Here is a 20791-nt window from a genome sequence, read left to right on the forward strand (position 1 = left end):
GTCAGTCTGGATGTCAGAGGTCAATTTCAAAAGTGAGTGTCTAGCAGGTAGTCAGGACATTAAGGGCTGTTTTTCCTCCTTTGAAAAGCATTATCTTCTAGCACAGTTTCAGCGACATCTTACTGGCACCACTTTAATAAATAAACTGATTACACAAATTATGGAGACCTTCAACTTTAGCCAACTGCTTTTTGGGACCGAGTTGCCAGGCAAGCCTTGAGGGAGAAGCAGAGCTCCATCAGCCCCACTGCCTGGAGGTGAGCCTGCGGAAAGCCTCTCCCTTGGCCACACGGGCCCAGCGGGTGCCCTTCTGGCCTCACAGCTCCTGGTAGGGCACAGCCACCCTGGCAAAGGACCTTCCGTGTAGGGAGCCCGCTGGAGACGGTGCCCTCGGGGGTTGGGTGGGGGGTCATGAAACCACCTGGGCTGCCATCAGTACTGCAGAACCCCTGGCCCTCTCCATGGCCATGAGCATGGCACTGAACAGGACGCCCTTAACAGCACTGAGAGGAGTCCTTGTCACTCTGAGCTTGACCATCCTCTCAGTGTCTCTATCCCTTTGCCTCTAGCATCATTCTGGAGCAAACAGACCTACTGGGGAATGGAAGCCATGGGAGGTGAGAAGGCCTGGCTCCAAGTCTCTCCTCCATACTCACTCCCTCTCCAGCAGACCATCACCTGGCTTGATTCATTTTCCCCTGGGCCCCCAACCACCCAGCCCTCCCTGGATGGGCCAGATGTGGAGGGACCAGCAGTGCTGGGCTTATGAATCTAGAGGCCTGGGGTCAGAGAGAGGGACAGCCGAGGCTCCCCTGGAATGACACTCACGGTGGGGGCTTCCTTCTCTGATGAGGAGGTGAACATGAGATGTATTTCCACAACCCACATCCCCACGTTCCTCCACTCTCTCAACCAGGGCTGATGCAGGGACGGTGGAGACAGATCCAAACCAGGCCCCCCTCCCTCCCTCCTTCTGGCTCACCCCTCTTCCTTCTGCCTCCCAGAGGGCCCATTGGAAAGGACGGCACTTTGTATATCTTCCCTCCAGCCCCTCCTGACCAGCCCCACTCTGGGATCAATACCTAATGCTGAATTGAAGATCTTATCTGAGTTTTGCAAGGATAAAGCAACAAACTTTCCCCCAACGATTAAATCCTTTGATGATCAGCCCAATATTTTTCAGACCACCTCTAACAGCTTTTAGAGAGCAAATGAAATGACTGAGAAAATGGGAATGCCACCTTCTTTCTTGCCCCTTGGGCACAAAGAATCTCATGGAAGCTTTTATCAGCTGCGTAGCTCCTACCTGGCTGCAGGAACCTGCTACGTGGCCCTCCAAAACGCTACATGCCTCAGTTTCTCTGTCTGAAATGGAGGTGCATCACAGTCCAGCAAGAAGGGAAGGTGCAAAAGGACCACAACAAGGAGGTGTTCGAGAGTTAAAGTCACCGAATCCCCTGCTTCACACCACTGCGCTGGGGCACCTGGGGTCTCAGTCGGTTAGGCAACTGCCTTCAGCTCAGGTCATGATCTCCAGGTCCTGGGATCGGGCCCCACATCAGGGTCCCTACTCAGCAGGGGAGTCTGCTTCTCCCTCTCCCTCCACCACTCCCCCTGCTTGTGCGCTCCTGCTCTCTCTGTGTCAAATAAATAAAATCTTAAAAATAAATAAATAAAAATAAACCACTGCCTTGCAGCGGGCTTGCAGAGCAGCTGAGAGCAGGGGCTCTGGGTCAAACAGGCGGGGTATATATGCAACTAGGGACTCTGGGCAGCTGGGTCCACCTCTGACCTTCCTAAAGATTCGACGGCACGTGCTGGTGCAGCACGGGGTACAGAATGGCTCAGGAAGCACTGGCTGTTTCCACCAAGAACGTTAACGTGGCCTGGGGAACACAAAACTCATTGTACCAACCACAGATCCCCAGATCCCCCCGCCCCTTCAGGATATCTGCCCAGAGTGCTCTTGGAGGATGGCTCCCAGCTGTCCCTTCATTCCAGGATGTCCTCAGGGCAAGCCCAAAGTCACATGTGCTTCCCAGGGTGGGCCGCACCCTGTGAGGGATCAACATCAGGGGTAAGGTCAGTCCTATGACCCCGACTGGGGCCAGCCCTAGCTTCAGGATTCCCAGGGCCTCTCAGATCAGCTTCTCCCTCTGCCCATATGCTGCGGACCCAAGACAACCTCTCACTTCCCTCCCCTAGCTAAAAAAGCAAAATAAGAAAAACTTGGACACTCTCTCCATGAAAAGGCTAAAAGCCAGAACCCTATGTCAGAGATCCTGGAGCTTCTCAAGCCCAGCTCCCCCATGCTGCAGAGGATGGACCTGAGGTGTCAGAGCGGGTAGGAAATGTGTCCCGGCCAGGTGTCAGGGAGCAGCAGGCTCTGGAGGGAGGTCTGCTCTAGGCGGAGAGGGAGGGAAGACTGCACACAGCTGTGTGAGTCCCATGCTGAACCACCTCCTTCTTGCTTCCATGGGGAGGACGTACATCCTGGGAGGGCTCATTGTCTCCTGTTCCCCTGGACTCTTTCCCAGGGTGCAAGTGAGCTCCAAGTACAAATGTAACACAGGAAGAAAGACGGGCTGTCGTTTCTGTGAACAGATGTCACTGAGGGCCACACTGTCCCTACGGAACCATCGGGGAGGACGGGGTGGGGCGTCGCCACTGTGGGGCGAGAGGACACTCAGCCCTGACCTCTGACTCACGGTGGCAAGAGAAGTGGGAGTGGGTTCTGTGAGCCCAGCGGACCAGACTCCCAGAATCCCAGGCCAAACAGTGCAGCCTTCCCGGATGTCGGCGGTCCCAGCTCCAAGGGCACTCGGGTGGTTTTCAGAAAGCTTGGGTCCAGGCTGCCCCACAGCGCTGTGCTGAGAGCTGGGTGAGACGGTGCCGGGCAAGCATGTGGACCGCACTGAGGGTTAATGCTGGGCACCTCCTTAAGAAGAAAGCCAGCAGCCCTGCCAGCGGCAGAGGTGTCCTTAACTTCTGCCACTGCAGCACTTTCTTCTTGATAAGATAATGGGAAACAGGAAGCTGAGGAGGTGAAGGGAAGGTTGGGGCAAGGTGGCTGCGGGAGGATTTTCTTTCTTGTGCTTATCACCTGATTCCAAACGCACATTCCAGCAGGCCAGGGATGGGGCCCACTGTTCCATATGTAGGATTTGTGCTTCCGTGGTGACATGGTCCTTGGTGGTTGTTTTTTTTTTTTAAATTCTTTCCCCTCCTAAATGCTCTGAACCACTTAAGCACTACCCCAGCATCAGAACCCAGTTCAAAGAGAAACGCTCAGCTATTTAGAGGGCCTGGAAAGGGGGGGGGGGAAGCTCCTCCTTACACGGAAAGAACACCAGGGAGAAAGTGTCTGTACAGGAGGAAAGAGGAAGCAGGACGTCAGAGCCTCCTTGTTGAAACTTCTTGACACACCTTCCTTCCTGCCTTCTCTGCCCCACCACCAGTGGGACCCCCCCACCCCTCCCGGGGTTCATCGACATAGGACAGCTCTGAGGGTGGGCAGCCAGTGAGGTTGGACCCAGCCCCACGCTCAGAAGGGCTCCACTCTGAGTTTAACACTTGGCTGTCACCTTGCAGCTTTTTTTTTTTTTCTTTAAGATTTTATTTATTTATTTGACAGAGAGAGATCACAAGTAGGCAGAGAGAGAAGGGGAAGCAGGCTCCCCACCAAGCAGAGAGCCCAATGTGGGGCTCGATTCCCAGGACCCCGAGATCATGACCCGAGCCGAAGGCAGAGGCCTTAACCCACTGAGCCACCCAGGCGCCCCTCACCTTGCAATTCTTAATAATTTTTTACTAAGAGGCCCCCACTTTTCCTCTTGTTCTGGCCCCATGAAATTATCCAAGTCCTACATCCATGACGGGAGTCCTCCCCCTGGTAACTGGCTGGGGGCAGGACGGAGCACACACAGGGGGCTGCGCCCAGCCTCCTTCCTGCCAGTGTCCCCCAGAAGTCCTGATGCGGGAGGGAGAGCACGGCCGTCCCTGGAGCCACTATGAGCACAGGGCCAGGAGAGGGACCTCTCTCCACCTTGAGGCAGGAGTCATGGAGGGACCCTGCCCCATCACCACACCCAGGGCCCTAGAAGAAGGGAAGAGGTGCCACCCATAGCCAGAAGCCTTTGGGTTAGAACTATGGGAGAGCCTCCTCCCACACCGCCTCTGGGGCTATGTCCGGGGTGCCCAACACCCTCAGCCTGAACCTGCCTGTGTCTGTTACTAGCTGAATAAAGTGGCATGGAGTCACCAGCCTGGGGGTGGGGGTGGGGGCAGATGACACGCCTCCTTCCAGGCACTGCCGTGAAGGCTGCTTGAGATAACTTCTCATCCCCTCCCAACACAGGGCCTGACCTGGAGCAGATCCGAAAGCCCTTAAGCCCTTTATCTGTGGATATTAAAAAAAAGAGTGATAAAGGCTGCTGCCACAAGGCCAATGGGGAATCTTCTGGGAACAGGAATTCTAGCACTGACCACCACAGCTGCACTCAGAGGGGCCTCGCCCACCCTGATAATAAGCAGATGAAAACACTCTTCTTAACAAGTCCGTCCCCATGTGGAGACCACAAAGGAGCAGAATTTGAAAACAGCAGTCCTAGGGATGAGCCCCTGCTCTGACCTGGGGTGTGTCCCTTACCCTCTCTAAGCTTCCATCACCTCAGGCCCAACACTGGTGGGGACACTGAATACAATAATGATAAGAGCTAACCCAGGAGCCAATGATGTGCAGGGCACTAGACTCTCCGAACAACCCTGTGGGGAAGTACTCCTATTATCCCCATTTCACAGATGCATAAACTGAGATCCACAATATAAAGAAGTTAAGGGATTCTCCCAAAGTCACAGGGCTGCTGTGAAGATCAGATAAGATAATGCACAGGGAAGCAGGGCTCGGAAACCCCCTCCCCCACCCTGTAAGGATGATGGCGGAGAATAATCGGGAAATGACCCTCTCTGCCCGCCCCCTCCCCTTGCTCTCTCGGCTCTCAGGGTGCTTAGCAACTCAGAAGACAAAGCAATCATTCCACATGTGTAAGCTCTTCTTTTCTTCCCTCTCCTTCCCCTACTCCTCATCCTCTACCCTCCCCATCCCTTCCCAACACCGTACACCATTGATGCCCCAGTTTCCCATCCAGTTTTCCATTTTCCCCTCGGAGGACGCTGTTGATGGACGTCCAGGAAGCCAGACTGCGAGGCACACTCAGGACAGCCCCTCCTCCTTCTCCCCCCACCCCCTTCCTCTTTCGCTCAGCCTGCCTGCTCCCACCAGGAGAGACATATAGTCAGAGCTTGGTAACTGCTTCTAATCACAGGTGACAGCAAGAATGTAAACAACACAAGAAACATCTAAATGCAATCCAAGTGGCAAGGAAATACCGCTCACTCTGGCTCCTCTCAAGAACGCTGCTTCCTGCCACCTCCCTTTCGAGACTCTGCTCATTAGCGCCCGGTTTATAGGAGCCCCAGAAACCAGGAGCTTCCGGAGAACAGGAGATGGAATGCCAAGTCTTAACCTTGGACTCTACTATCTCTGGGAGGATTTTCTAGACTCGTCCAATTTTCCGTTTAAAGCAATAATTTCAACATGTTCCTTTCTTGGGGAGGGGAGGTATGGAGGTCAGAAACCCCTCCGACAATCTGTTCAAAGCGAGAATGTCTCCCAAGGACAGCACAAACTTAACACATTTTGTGCATTATTTCAGGGGTTCACAGATCCCCAAGCTGAGACCTACTTTCTAAAATGTGGATAGGACAGGAAGAACACAGGAGAAAAAAGGAGTAAGTGTGGAGCCTTCTAAACATTCCAGACGTGCACACAGACGCTGCTGAGTCTACAAGCCCCCGTACACATCGAATAAACCTACAACAAGGGTATTCTTTTTTTTCTTTTCTGGCTCTTCAGACTGACAGTGTGCTTCTAAACCACCTCCTTCAATGCGAACTGAAAGGTCAGCTGAGTAATTGCCATGAATAATTTCCACTTGGATCGCTTAGTGCTCAAACTAAGACTAAGAAAGCCAGGATCAGAAAGGGACATCGGAACATGTTTTGGGCGTGGCTGATTTTTAACTGTCAGAGGGTCTGGACTCTTCGTGCTGTGGTGGCCCCCCATGATGAATACAGATGTTCAACAGCTGGGCAGGCAACCAGCAGAAGGGGCCAGCTTATTCTGCAGGGGCTCTTACCTCTGTGCCTGTTGGTCGTCTTATCAAACATCAGCATTGCGTCCTCCACCTGCAAAACAAACCGAAGGGAGGCTGCTTTAGGAATTTTGACGAGACATACGAAATACTATAGGCTGCTGGGGGAGGGTGGTTTCTGTGGTCAAAGTCATGGATACTCATGACAATTTATTTGAAAACAAAAAATGAGAAAGAAAAAAAAAATCACTGTCTTTCTGCCTAGAACAACTGCAGTTAACTGATATACTTCCCTCTAGTTTTTGCCTTAAAAAAAAACAAAACTCATGCCTATTTTAATATAGCTTAAATCACACTGTATATGGAATTTTCTCCCCCCTTTTTTTATATGATATTACAATACTGCAGGCGCACCGGGTGGCTCAGTCTGTTAAGCGACTGCCTTTGGCTCAGGTCATGATCCCAGAGTCCTGGAATCACGTCCTGCATTGGGATCCCTGCACTATAGGGAGCCTGCTTCTCCCTCTGCCTCCCTCTCTCTGTCTCTCATGAATAAATAAAATTATTTTTAAAAAATACTACAATACTGCAAATAATTCCCAAATGACTATGTCACAAATATTATCTGTTTTTTCCCCCAATTTTTAAATTATGGTTAAATACACATAACATAAAAATTGCTATCCTCCCCGTTCTTTACTGTATAGTTCAGCGGTCCTAAGTACATTCACAATGTTCAACTACCATCCCCACCATTCATGTCTGGAACTCTTTTCATCTCGTAAAACTGAAACTCTACCCTATCAAAAATAATACCCCCCCATCCCCTTCATCCCCCCACCCCCCGTCCCTGGTACCCACCATCCCATCTTCTGTCTCTAAGACTGTGACTGAGGTCCCCCCATCCCCCAGGGCAGACATTCCAAGACCCCGCATGGTTGCCTGAAACTGTGGAGAGTACTCAACCCAATACACACCAGGTTCCTTCTTGGACACACATACCTATGCTAAAGTTTAATTTGCAAACTGGGCACAGTAGGAGATTTGACAATAGCAACGCATAATAAAACAGAACAGTTACAACAATCTGCTGTAATACAAGTTATGTGAATGTGGTCTTTCCCCAAATATCTGGTTGTAACGTTACTGACGAAGAGAGATGATAAGATGCCTAAGTGATGAGAGGAAGTGAGGTGAATGACTCAGGCAAGTGACGCAGCCTTTGGCTGCTATGGGTCGTCTGAGAATCCACCAGAAGGAGGAGGGTCACCAGCATTAGGACCGCGGTGGACCACGGGGAACTGAAGCCATGAATGGAGGGGAGGGAGGCCTACGGGATTTCATAGAAGTAGAATCACACAGTGTCTGTCTTTCTGCGACCAGCTTGTTCCACTCAGCATCATGTCCTCGAGGTTCATCCATATTCCACTGCACATATAGACCACGTTTCGCTTATTCATTCATCCGTCGGCGGACACGCAGTTTGAGTTGTGGTGAATAAACATGAAAGTGCACATATCTCCTTGCGTCCCTGTTTTCAATTCTTTTGTGTATGAAACTGCTAGATCACACGGTAACTCTACTTTTAATTTTTGGAGGAACTGCCATTCTGTTTTCCACAGTGGCTGCACCGTTTTACATTCCCACCCAGAGTGCACAAAGGTTCCGATTTCTCCACATCCTGGCCAACACTTGTTATTTTCGGGGGTTTTTTTTTTTTTTGACAGTAGTCATCCTAGCGGGTGTGAGCTATTGCGAATACGATTGACTGCGGCATACTGTTACTTAACTCGGTTATCCTTCTGTGGATATTTAAACTTTTTCCAGTTCTACACAATGGAAATTTAATGTCTTGATTGCTATGGGCTGAACTGTGCCCACCCCCCCCCAAACTTGGATATTGGAGTCTTAATCCCTAGTATCTCAGAATGTGATTGTATTTGGAGACAGGATCTTTAAAGAGGTTATGGAGTTAAAATGAGGTCACTAGAATGGGCCCTGATCCAGTTCTGACTGGGGTCCTTATACACAGAGGGACTTTGGATCTGGTCAGATATAGAGGGAAGACCATGTGAGGACACAGAGAGAAGGTGGCTACAAACCAAGGAGAGAGAGTTCAGAAGAAACCAACCCTGCTCATCTTGGACTCACAGCGTCCACAAGAGCGAACAAATAAATTTGTGTTGTTTGACCATCCGGTCTGTGGTCCTTGGTTAGGGATGCCCCAGGAGAATACCGCACTCATGCTAGGACCTTTACAAACAGATCGAAGAGGAGAAAGCGCCAAAGCCATCCTCCGTCTCTCTTCCTCTTTCTCCCTCAGTCTTTCTAGGCATCCTGCAACCCTTCTGGATATTTCTAGCAATAAGATTTCAGGATCTACACTCAATTCCTAGGCAGATCTCAAGAACATCACTATTACTGAACCTGAGTTGGCTTTGAATTCCACTCCTTGTACTTAGGATCCAATTCTTTATTCTTCGACAGAATACCCAACTTTAGTATAGATATTGTCCCAGCCGGTCAGCTACTCATCTGGGCATGGTACTCAGTTTGGCCAGGTGAGAGCCGGGTCTCTTCATTCATTCTGTGCCCAAGATTGTCGATAAAACTATAACTCAACCCATGTGGTCCTGGACAAAGCCGCTAGCCAAAGGGCTCTGAGCTTGGAGCAATTTCAGAGTGTGTGTGTGTGTGTGTGTGTGTGTGTGTGTGTGCACGCGCACGCACTGTGGTTGGGAGGGACTGAGCACTGTTCATTGGAGCTCAAAGGTTCACAAATGAGTTTGGGGGCTTGTGCTAAGCCAGCTGAGAAATGGAATCATAGGCTATTCATTCTTCACTCCTCCCAGACTACAATCTCTGATGGAGGGGAAGACACTGGGCAAAGCAATAAAACCAGGTTTAAAATGCTGCCTCCAGACAAATCAAATCTATTTTTCTAGACGCTATCAAATAGAACAGGGGGAAAAGCAAAGTCAAGGTAAGAACGGAAGAGGGGGTAGGCAAGCCAGACGCAAACCTAGGGACTGGCCTAGCTTAAAAAATCCCTTCCGGAGTCAGGGCCCCCCTTGGTTGCTAAGCAACAGAGTCTGAACAAACAGGCTCCTGGGGCCTTCCCCTTCTGGTCCCCATTTCTAAAGTCAGTGACTGGGAAGAAAATGGCCTTGCATGGTTACTGCTTCGCCAGCAGGGAGCTCCTCTCTCTCGGCCAGGTACCAGGCTGAGGGGAGGAGGTGGTGCTAGGGTAGAGATGGGGTGCCTTCACCAGACCCTTCTGCAGCCAGGCAGGCTCGATGGTTCCCCACCCCCCACCCCCGCCCAGGCACCTGCGGAGGCAACACACACCACAGCCGTCTACCTCCGTGCATCACTCAAACAAAACCAGCAGAAGATCAACTAGTTTGTTTGCACACAGAGCAGTCACACTTGAGCATATGGTCCCGCACACTCAGACCCCAGGGCCTCGATAAGAATCCCAATGCCTGCGGTGTGGGTGGGTGCGTGTCGTGCAGGTAAACGTGACATCTGTTTCACACCCATCTCCACATTTTCTAAGACGTTTGCCAAGTGCTTATTTTGAGCTAAAAATGCCTAACAGTAAGGAAAACAGCCTCCCTTCTGTGTTGGCCATGTTTTGGTATTGAAACCCAGATCTCCTTAGGAAATAAATATTTTGAATTAAAAAAAAAAAAAGTATTTTCAATGCTCCCCCTCACCCCCACCCCTCAACAGGGTGTAACTGGCTCCGTCTTTCCCTTCCAAAGTTTGGATGTTTTTCGCCGCTACCCTCCCGACATTCGTTCCATCCTGGGGAGTGAGGGGGAGGATCTGTGTATGTTTTTTAGGGCAACCATTGTCATCAAGAATAGAGCTCTTTCCTCTCCAGTCCAGTCGCACAATGGGACTCGCAGAGACCTCCTGAATAGATAAAATGTCAGGGCAAAAGAAAAATTCTATTAACACTTTACATAAAACATCTGAGAAATAGCTAGAGAGGAAAGAGAAAGAAAAAAAAATCAATATGGATAAGACCGGTGCTGGGGTGGGTGGGGGGGGGGAAGCTGGTGGAGAAAAACTTTTCCGCGATTGCAAAACACTTATTAATTCAGAGAAGCCATCAATGCAATGGAAATCTGGCAGAACAGCAAGAGCTGAAACTGGGAGAATTTGAATATACAAAGACTGAATAGAATGAAAAACACGGCCTCGCATACGGGGCTGTTTCTCACGGTTCCTTGTGAATCAAACAGAAGCAGCCTGTCTACAGCACAGGGAGGGGACGAGGAGCACAGTCAAGGTAACCCACATTTACTCCTAGGGAGAGCAGACTGATGACTGTGTCTATCTGTCTGTCTCTCTCTCTCTCACACACCCAGGTAGATTGGTTGGCTGTGCAGAGTCATCAAGTTCAATGTGAACCCCAGACCTCATTGGGGATGCTAGGTAGGACACAAAGAGTTGGGGGCCGGACACAGGGATTTTTCTGACCTCAAGTAGGAAACACCATTAACTCTTGTTAGATGTCTCCTCAAGACCAGCACTGGTATTTATTTTGTGTTGACAGTGCCCCTTCCCAGGCTTATGTATTTCCTTGTACCAGAGGTGGGGGCCCATGGATCTAGCGGTCTTGGCGTGGGGGTGTCCCTGGAGGCATCAAGAAGGAGAGGAGATATCTGAACCTCATCATACTTTGTCTCACATCCTGGCATGCGCTCAGTCTGTTCTGAGAGAAGGAGCTCGCTCCAACTTTGAGAGACATACCTTTTAATAACTTAGGGCGGGTTCAAATGCCACCTGGCATCCTGCTGGTACATCTTGGTGAACGAAAAGGCAAGGTAAAGTAACTTTGAAATAAGATGGCTGGGGATGCCCTCCTGTTTGTGTCAGCACCAGTGAGTCCTGAACATATGCTTCTGCCTATCACCAGGTTCAGACCACACTGTAACCTCCTCAGAGGTGTGTACCACGCATACAGCCCATCTGAGAGTCACAAAGCTACGCCATCAGCTTCTCTGGCCCATGGGGGTGGGGGCAGGGCTTCTCAAACTTTATCCACGGCAGAACCACCGGGCTTGTCCGAGTCTCCTAGACCTCACCCCTATAGCGTCTGAGGTTATGGCACTGACATTTCCAAAGAGCTCCTGGGGAGCACTTATGCAGAGGCCGACCTGGAGCCCCCACTTTCTGGGAGAAATAGGAACAAAGGTTGGAGGCACCGGACACGGCTGCTTCTTGCTCTTTCTGCACACATCAGTGCTCTCAGTACATGAACTCAAATTTCTCCTCCAGAGGCAGCTGACACACTTCGGAGTGGCAAAAGTCCTCCCTTCTTTGTCCCTTGTCTCTCATCCATTTATATCCTAAGACCCTGAAAATAAAGACAGTAGAACCTATGATGCACAAGATGACAAGAAGAGGGACATCTTCGTGACAACCGAGCTGTCCCTGCAGCCAGTGTAAGAAAAATGTGGATGCTACCAGGGTGATAGAAACTTTCCTTCTAACAGATAAACTCCAGCTATGGTCTATGCCATCCGGCCAACCTGATCTTGATTAGAAAACTGAGCTAATGTTAACTTTATTTACTTTTATGCGATATATATTTACTGAGCATTCACTATTTGCAGAGAATCGGCCTAAGTACAAATAAGAGGCATGTCATACCAATCCCTGGTAGACTGCTGGATTGCAGATTGAATGGCCCCACACCCTTTATTCTGTAATTCTGCAGGTCCTCTGCCCAAAGAGGCAGAGTCTGTCTCTCCAACCCATGTATCCGAACTTGACTTCTCATAGTCAACAAAATGAGGGAGGTATGCCTGTTTTGGGTCAGCCCTTAAGAGGGTTTTTGTGTTTCTGCTTGTTTTCTCTTATACCTCTACCATCACCAAGATTGGGCATGCCCAGGCTAGCCAGCTAGAGGATGACAGGCATGTGGAGCTGGGCCAAGTCCCCTCTGCTGCCGCAGCCAAGGACAGCCTAGATGAGCAGATAGTTAGTCAACCCCAAAACACGCAGGTGAGCCCAGCCAAGATCAGCAGAACCACTCCCAGTGGACTCAACACAGGTGAAATAAACAGCTATTGTCTGCCGCTGAGGTTTTGTGGTTGTTTGTTACACAGCATTCTTGTGGCAATAGGTAACTTGTACATGATCCCTGTGTTTTGTTTTGTTTTGTTTTGTTTTGAAAGATTTTAATCTACTGGAAGATACTCAGCAGTCTCAAAGAATACTAGACAATGAACAAAAGCAAGAAAAGAATTGGAACCGGGTAAAATGTGGGACATGGGCTGAGCATGAAACTGTCAAGATACATACTCCAAGTGGACTACAGGTATTAGGGTGGGAAGGACTACTTTGAAATCTCACCCCAGCAGCCAGGTTGGAGACAGGGATCCTAGGAGCACCAGGAGAAATTGGCAACATGTTCCTCACTAAGTGAGCACCATGAAAATCGGCAATAATTAGCACTCAAGTCAGTGGGTGATGCCTCTCTAATCCTAATTCATTTAATGAATGAGCGAACCCTCTTTATAATGAGTCAAAAGGTTCATTGTGAGCCAGGCATTCTTGCTGGGTGAATTTAGAAGTAGCCATTTGGTACTGACCCTATCCAGAGGTGGGATTCCGGCCAGCCCAACTTATGTGATGCCTGAAGAGGAAACCTTTCAGGTCACAAAGCAAAGAAGCTCCTAGAAAGAGAGGTCAAAAATTCTGTTGGTCAACTCCGTTGGCTGAAAGTTGGGAGCCCAGAGTGTGCCCTCAGACTACTGTTTCTTCTGCCTGCAGTTCCGGCTCCCCAAGGACACAGTAGGGGAGTGATGCTGATTTGGGGATACAGAAAACTTGTCCCCAGGAGGAATCTACAGGGAACTGAGTTACTGGTACTAACTCCACAGGAGCTGGGAGGCAGTGGAGTGTGGCAGGCAGCGTTGCACAGAGCACGGGTAGGATCCAGGTTCTAATCCAGCTCCACTGGGATCTTACGGAGGACAAGCCACCTCCCTTCTCTGTCCTTAGTTTCTCATCTGTAAGAGGAGGAAACGATGAGATGGCCACCTAAGATCTACTGGTGAAGACTAAGCCCAGACCACTAACAGAGACCACAGAGCCCGCTAGGACATCTACATGCATCAAATTCGCCACTGGTCTTTCACAAACTGTTTGGTCAGGACGTTCCAGAGCTTTGCTGTGGCCAACACACGCTGAGAAACTTCCCACTCCTCTTGGGATCCAAATACGTACACCCACATGCCATACATATCAAGAATAAAGCAGGAAATAGCACTTCAAATGATCCTTAAATTATCTGGTCAGACACAGGAGGGAGAGGAAAGGGAAAAAAAAGAAACCCAGCTCTTCATACTCCCCCAGAACAAATGCCCTTGAATTTCGCTTCCTGCTCCCCCTCAAACACTTCAAGAGTTAGTTTAAATAAACGCCCATAAATGCGATACCGTGATACTGTAGTGCGTAGGGCTTAACGGACCTTATTATGCTCTATAAACTCAAGGCACTAAAGTCACAAGAGTGGAGGCTCGTGGAGGAGGCGGGATTGCACAGGACAGAAGAGCAGGAGACCGAGGTTGCCCTACCCAGGACCGTTTCAAGACATGGGGTGGCAATGCTCTCCCCTTCCCCTTCAACCTGCCGGACAGAAGCTGCTCCTGTCCCCAAGCTCGGCCGTGGCATCTCTGTTTATTGCAATGAGACTTTTCAGTATGCTCCAGTCTTGCCAAGAGGGAGGCTGGTCTGCCTTTAATCACTGCCCAAAAGAAAGGTGGGAAGAGGAAAAGGAAGCAGGCTGGAAGATCCCATTAGTTTATGCTGATTTTTTAACTTCAACTGATCCCCAGGATCACCTGAAGAACTTTCAAAGCTCAGGCTGCTGAGGCCACACCCCGACCTGTTCAGTTGGATCTCTGGAAGGGGGAGCCTGGCAGAGGAGTGTTCAAAGCTCCCTAGCAGTCAGGGGCAGCAAAAGCTGAATGGCTAAAGACAGCTGAGGGGAGTGTGTGTGTGTGTGTGTGTGTGTGTGTGTGTGTGTGTGTGTCAGTCAGTCACAGAGCAAGCTAGCAGCAGAGGTGGAAGGGGCTGAAGGATCCCAGAAATAAACCTTAAGGAAAAGGGGCACCAAATAGGGCTTGGGCTGCCTGTAGATTGGATGTCTACCCCTGCCAGAAAAGCCCGGGGCGGGCTGCTCCTTTGTCACAGGCTGCTTTTGGGGAGCTCTCCCTGCTTTGTCTTGGTCTTAGGACAAGAGAGTCAGAGCTCCGTCCTAGAAGCAGCTCCACTTAGCCAAAAACAGAACAGAGGGCTTGAGAAAAACTAATGACACCGGTGCTCCTCTCCCATCGTCACCAAGATTTCCAGCAACACTCTTACTGCTTTGGTCCTCACAACAATCCCTGGAAATAGGGACTACTAGCACACATCCCTCTGTTTCCCTGACTGTCCCTGAGCTGGTGGGGGCTGGGCCCAGGACTCAGCTGCGGGGCTCAGAATTCCGAAGCTCACCAGGCCTCTGCCTGCCTGCCCCTCTCAGATTCTTGTCACGGCCTTGCTGCAGGCACGCAGGCTTCTCGGCCACGGCCCCCCGACCTCTGTGCATCTTCCCCCACGGGACTGCCGCCATCGAGGAACTCAGGGCTTTGTAACCGCGGCCCCTCTGCATGTTTCCCTTCATTCCAAGGGTCCAAAAATTCTAGGCTGCATTTTCCTGAAACAGTTTAACTCATGCCTACCCTTTTAACTGACTAACAAGAGAAAGAGTCTGCTGATAAGTCTTCTAAACTATTTTTTTTTTTTTTGGAGTAAAATACACAAAACGTAACATTTGCCATTTCAACCCATTTTTTACTGGTACCCAGTTCAGTGCATTAAGTACATTTCCTAAACTCTTGCTAGAGGATTCCCAAGTATGGCCAGAAATTTCCATCCCCATTGGCAAGACTCTTCTTTACCAGCCCTCTGTTCCCCTCCTTTTACTTCTTTCTATTCTTGTGGGCTCAGTCTGTTTTCCCACTTAGCAAATGAAACACGCTCCAGTGTGGATCTGACAGCAGTTACAAATTTAACAAACGGACACTTGCCCCTGGGAACAGAAGAGTGTGGGTTCTCTTAGCAGCTCTCTCCTGGACGTTAGGCATTTTCTTTACCTGAAGGCAAAGCCTCCTGCTCAGAGGTTCTCATGGCACATCCGAAATGCCTCTCCTCCACCTTCCCCCAAGAAACGATTATTGTAATAGCTACCATTAATGGCGCTTCACAGGCAAAGGCAAAGCTCATTTAATTATCAAAATAGCTCAGAAGGAGATATTATCACACCCATTATGCAGGTGAGGAAGTCATGCTTAGGTGACCTGCCGAGGATCACACCAGCAGTAACCAGTATGGAAACCAGAAGCGTCCCGGCATCTTCCCACTGGTGTCCCTTAATGCTGTTCTAGTTTTTGAGTCCCTAGGGCTCAGGGTAGTGTCTTCGGCATCTGAAAGAACATACAAACACCGCCTCAAAGCTCTACCAGAAAACTAAGAGAACGGATGAGGTGAACCAGGAAGACAGACATGTGTTTCCTCACAAGGCCTCGGAAGACGGGTGTGTGCTGCAGGAAAAGGCCAAAGAGGGGCCTCTCCCTTTCAGGTGGGCAAACGCAGAAAAGCCCACAGATCACCGAGCTGTTCCGCGGTCACACTGAGTAAGCTGGTGGCAGAGCTGAAGTGGCAGAGGGGTCCCAGAACCCTAGTTTGGGGCTCAGCCCCTGTGAGTCCCTGGAGTCCCTAACGTGCAGGACGCTGCCATCAGGACAGACGCTGTTGCTGCCCTACCCCCCGGCTACCTCCTTGCAGAGCCGGCTCGGTGGACACTAACGCCCGTGTGCTCACACATGCACGCACCCAACTCTGTGCGTTTTCCCCCTGCCAACGGGCCACACCAAGGGACAGCCACTCACAGAACCAGTATGTCCTTGGGAGAGCAGTCCCAGGAAGCCCCCTCTCAAAACCACGCAGGGACATCAAGAGCCTGTGTGAATCGTGGTTGGGGTGGGGGCTCCATTCGGGGTGAGCAGGTGAAGCGGGGTGTCCAGCACCCACCCTGGAGGAGGGTGTGGCAGGAGGCTCTCTTGGGGGGCGGATCCAAGCCAGGGCTCAAGACAGGAGGTGGCGAAGGAAGGGAGGCGGTGGGAGAGGGATACCAAGGGAGAGCTGAAGGAGAAGCAGTTGGTTCTGGCAGGCGTGACAGCTGTCACACGGAAATGGCATCTGGCCTAACGGCCTCTTGTGAGAGGTGCCTTCGAGTGGCGGTTGCTGCGCTCTGGAAATGCACGGCCTGTTTACAGCACGGGCTGTGCGTGCATGCACGTGTGCGCTGTGAGGGGAGGGGAGAGACAGGCAGGCTGCCTAATGCTCCTGTCTCCCCACTCCAGCCTCTCCCCATCAGGCCTCACCTACCGTGAAAAAGGCCCAAACCTGCCAGCTCCAGAGGAGACAGGCAAATCATTAGTGGAGCACTGATGTGCCGTAACACTCTCTTGCATTCCCATTAAACAAATACTAAACTGCTAATTGCCAAAATAGATCTCCAAGACTCTGACCGAACAGGGGAAGGGTTTATAATTACCAAGTGTGAAAATGCACAGCCTGTAAATAACCACCTCATCTGTCCTAATATGGGCTGATATTGATGGGCATGAAATAAACATCAGGACCAAATGGAAAAATCAGCCACATCTCCTGTGGCTAATGTAATCTCGAATGGTGACAAGCATAGCTACAGCTGTACGCTTGGGGAGAAGGGGAAAAAGAAGTTTTGCAAGCTTGGAAAGCCTAGGTCCCAAACCTGCTTTCAGTCCCTTGGGTCATTTGCATCTCCTTTCTGCCTGGAAAACAGGGTGGGTAAATGGCGTGATTCGATGATGGGACAGAGGGCCTGTGTGTACCTAGGAAAGGCCAGAGTCTGGGCAGGAAACCTGAGCGCATGACGCTCTAGGACAGAGCTTCAGAGGCCCTCGGTCTGTCCCCTTTAACAGAATGGCCGGCGAGGATGGAGGATGAGGGAGAGGGAGAGGTTTGCCAAGATGACACATTTATTCATTAAGCTAATACCTCCTAAGGCTCTACTGTCTGCCCAGCACAGAGCTGCAGAGGATGGATGAAAAGAATGTGGGTTTAGAGTGACCCTTGGCCCTTGAGACAGCCCATGCTGCAGTATCTCCTCTCTCCCACTGCCCCCTGCCATTGGGACAGGAGGCAGACGGGACCAGCAGATTCCAGAGTCCCACCTCTCTCCCTGACTACAGCCGATGCGGGGTGAGGTGACGGGCCAGAGGTCACAAGGACGTTGCTACGCGGTCCTGAAGCTCAGGCTCTTCTTCTCTGCCAGCCTGTGATTCTGAGAAATTCCGCCAGCCTCGCAGAGACTGTTGGTAACTGGGGGGAGGTTCCATCCCTCTCAGAACCACACACTTGGGAGTTGGAAGCAACCCAGAGGTCACCTCTCCACTTCCCGCCCAGTGTAGGAATCCCTTCCCAAGGCTCTTTTGAACCCTCTCTGGAGCTTCAAAGGCTCTGAGAGCGTCTCTGCCCCGCCCCCTCGGCCGCCTGCTCAGGCCTGAATTCAGAGCAGTGGCACTCAGATGCCCAAAATAGCAGCTCCCTCTGATCTGAAGCCCAATTTCAGCAGGCGGCAGAGTCCTGTGAACCGCATGGCATCAGGCACCTCAACCAAAGCACCAAGGACCACCCACCCCAAAGCCTCCTAATGGGGCTACGGGATCTGAGGAAGCCGCTGCTCCTTCCCACTGAGGGGCCTGAGAGCCCGTCTCCTTGGTTCCCCCTGGGGTCCCTGAAGTCACCCCAAGGACCAGCCCTGACCCGAAGACTTTACGAAATATAAACAAATTAAGGAAAGTCTGTACTACATACTATTTTTAAAGGAACCCTACTTCATTACTTTTAAGTTCCCAAAGTGTCTTCCAACCACGGCTAAACCTACGCTGCCAAGAACAAAGTTCATGCGTGGTAACGGGCTACAGGATTCAGTTACTTGTTGAAGTTACTTCTCGTTCAGAGAAGATCATAAAATCTCTGAGCTGGAAAACCCCCAAAACAGAGAGGAGTCCAGCCCAAGCCGGAGTGGTGGAGCAGAAGGAGCCTGGTATGGCATCCCAAGTCGTGAGTTCAAATCCCGCCCCCACCGTTCCCACCTATGCTCATTCTTGGGCAAGGCTTTCCAAGGCAGCTCAGTTTCCTTGTGAGTAAAAAGGGTGATGATCGTTATTAACCCTCCGCCTAGCTTGGGAAGTGGAAATTGTTAATGTAATATACAAGAAAGCTCTCGGTCAGTGGTAAATGACTGCCCTTTGCTATTGCCAATATGCAGCATACACCAGTGCCCCCACAAAGTTCCGTCAGTTGAGGACTGCATAACGGGAAAACAGGCTTTGCACCGACGACCACAAGCTCCGATTTAGAGAGATGAGTACAGACGAGTGAGGTTTACCCTCATAAGGGCACCTTGCTTTATGTACTGTGCTGTAATGAGTCGTCTGCAAATAAAGCATATTTTAGACAGCGAGGGGGAACGGAAGAGCGAGCCGTGGTGCGTGCTACAATGAAGAACTCCTAGAAATAAAAAGAAACAAGCTACTGGGACGCAGCTTGGATGGATCTCAAGGGAATTATGCTGACTGAAAAAAGTCAATCTCAAAGGCTTATTCCATACCATAGGATTCCATTTCTGTAACGTTTGTGAAATGACAAAATTATAGGGATGGAGAACAGAGTGGTGGTTGCCAGGGGTTAGGGTGCAGGAATTTCTTCGTGGTGATGGGACACTTCTACACCCTGGTTATGGGGACAGTCACTCCAATCCACACACGCAATGGAATTCCAAAGAACTGTGCCTGTGTGCACATACGCCCTGCACCCCCCGCCCTGTGCACGCATGCACACACACACACACACACACACACACACACACACACACACAAACAGGGGTGGCTATTAAAACTGATGATGTACCAGCATCATTTCCTGGTTTTAACAATGTGCTATGGTTACATGAGATATTATCATCGTGGGAAGCTGTGTGAAGGGTGCACAAGGGCTCTTTGTACTATTTTTAATATAACTTACTGTGAGTCCTACACTATTTAAAAATAAAAATTTATAATAATAATTTTTTAAAAACCACAAGGGGGCTCATTATTTCAAGAAATTCACTAACAGATCAGTTTATAAGGCAAATAAGGATGCCCTAATTTCTCTTCATTTGGATAAAGTAGTCATACATACGGTATGCTTATCGTAGGGAGATGGATCCCTTAACCTGTATCTTGTACTTGGCCCTGGAAAAAGGACTCTGAAATATTATTTTGTCACATGGGCATTTGTACGGGCAGTCCCCACTGCCCCCGTCTCATCACCATCCCTGTACCCAGCAAACCTGCAGCGCCTACTAGAGTAACTAATAAAAAATGAATGTACAGGGACACCTGGACGGCTCAGTCAATTGAGGGTCAGCCTTTGGCTCAGGTCATGACCCCAGGGTCCTGGGATTGAGCCCCGAATCAGGCTCCCTGATCAGTGGAGAACCTGCTTCTCCCTCTCCCTCCACCTGCCTTCCCCCTGCTTGTGCTCTCTGACAAATAAATAAATGAAATCTTTAAAAAGAGAGAGAGAGAGAGAGACAGAGAGAGAGAGAGAGAGAGGATTCTAAGTGCTTCCTGATTGAGTTTCAGAAAGATTTTGCAGGATAAAGGAAAAAACTTCAGACAGAAAAGAGTCTCATGTCTAGTGGTTTCCAAAGTTTCTTTTTTTAAGCCATCAAGATCCTCTCTTTCATTTTTGAAACACAGATATTATGGGTCTTGGGATTTTCGTGGGAATGTGGTTATCAACACTCACCATAACTGTAAATGAAGCAGGAGGAGGTGACCAGGGACCGAGTGAGTCGGGGTACGTTGTCTAAAACAGGCACACCCGACATTTCAGTCGGCAGACACGCTGTCTGGGATGGGGTAACCATGATGTCTGACAGATTTTCTTTCTTTCCTTTTTTTAAGGTCCTGCTAGATTTTTTTTTGCACACCTCATCTTACGGGCGGTTCACTTTACTGCACTTCGTAGATATTACGATTTTTACAAATTGGTTTGTGGCAACCCTGTGTACAGCAAGTCTACCGGTGCCGTTTTTCCAACAGCATTTGCTCATTGCGTGTGTCTGCATGATGTTTTGGTAATTCTCACGATATTTCAAACTTTCCCATTATTCTCATATTTGTTAGGGTGAGATCTGTGATCTGTGGACTAGGACTCGTCAAGCTCTGTGATCTGTGGACTAGGACTCGTCAGGAGCTCGGAGGGTGGTGAGCATGTCTTAGCTCGTATTTCTAACTATTATATTCTTATATTTTACAAATTTCATTTACCCATTAAATGGTAAATACATTTACTTATTTATTAAACACATTTAACTTATTAACTTACTATGTACATTTTACATATTTGTATCATTTATATGTTTTGAATAGAAAAGTAATTTTTTAAAGTAAGGTATGTATGGTGTTTGTTTGGACATAAGGTACTGCACACTTAAAGACTGCAGGATAGTGTAATGTAACTTTCATAAGCAT

The 20791-nt window shown here is 49.8% G+C and overlaps 1 protein-coding gene across 5 annotated transcripts in view; it reads right to left on the reverse strand.

The window, feature by feature from the left end:
• Positions 1-20791, reverse strand: part of LOC111151236 (musashi RNA binding protein 2) — a 385145-nt gene that overhangs the window by 129885 nt on the left and 234469 nt on the right. For all 5 annotated transcript variants that reach the window (XM_022509070.1, XM_022509068.1, XM_022509069.1 and 2 more), the window contains one exon: positions 6198-6246. In XM_022509070.1, the coding sequence (XP_022364778.1) occupies positions 6198-6246 (49 nt within the window). The remainder of the gene's footprint in view (positions 1-6197; positions 6247-20791) is intronic.

This window comes from Enhydra lutris, unplaced genomic scaffold (assembly GCF_002288905.1).
Source record: "Enhydra lutris kenyoni isolate GAN:26980312 unplaced genomic scaffold, ASM228890v2 scaffoldscaffold26, whole genome shotgun sequence".
Lineage (NCBI taxonomy): Eukaryota > Metazoa > Chordata > Mammalia > Carnivora > Mustelidae > Enhydra > Enhydra lutris.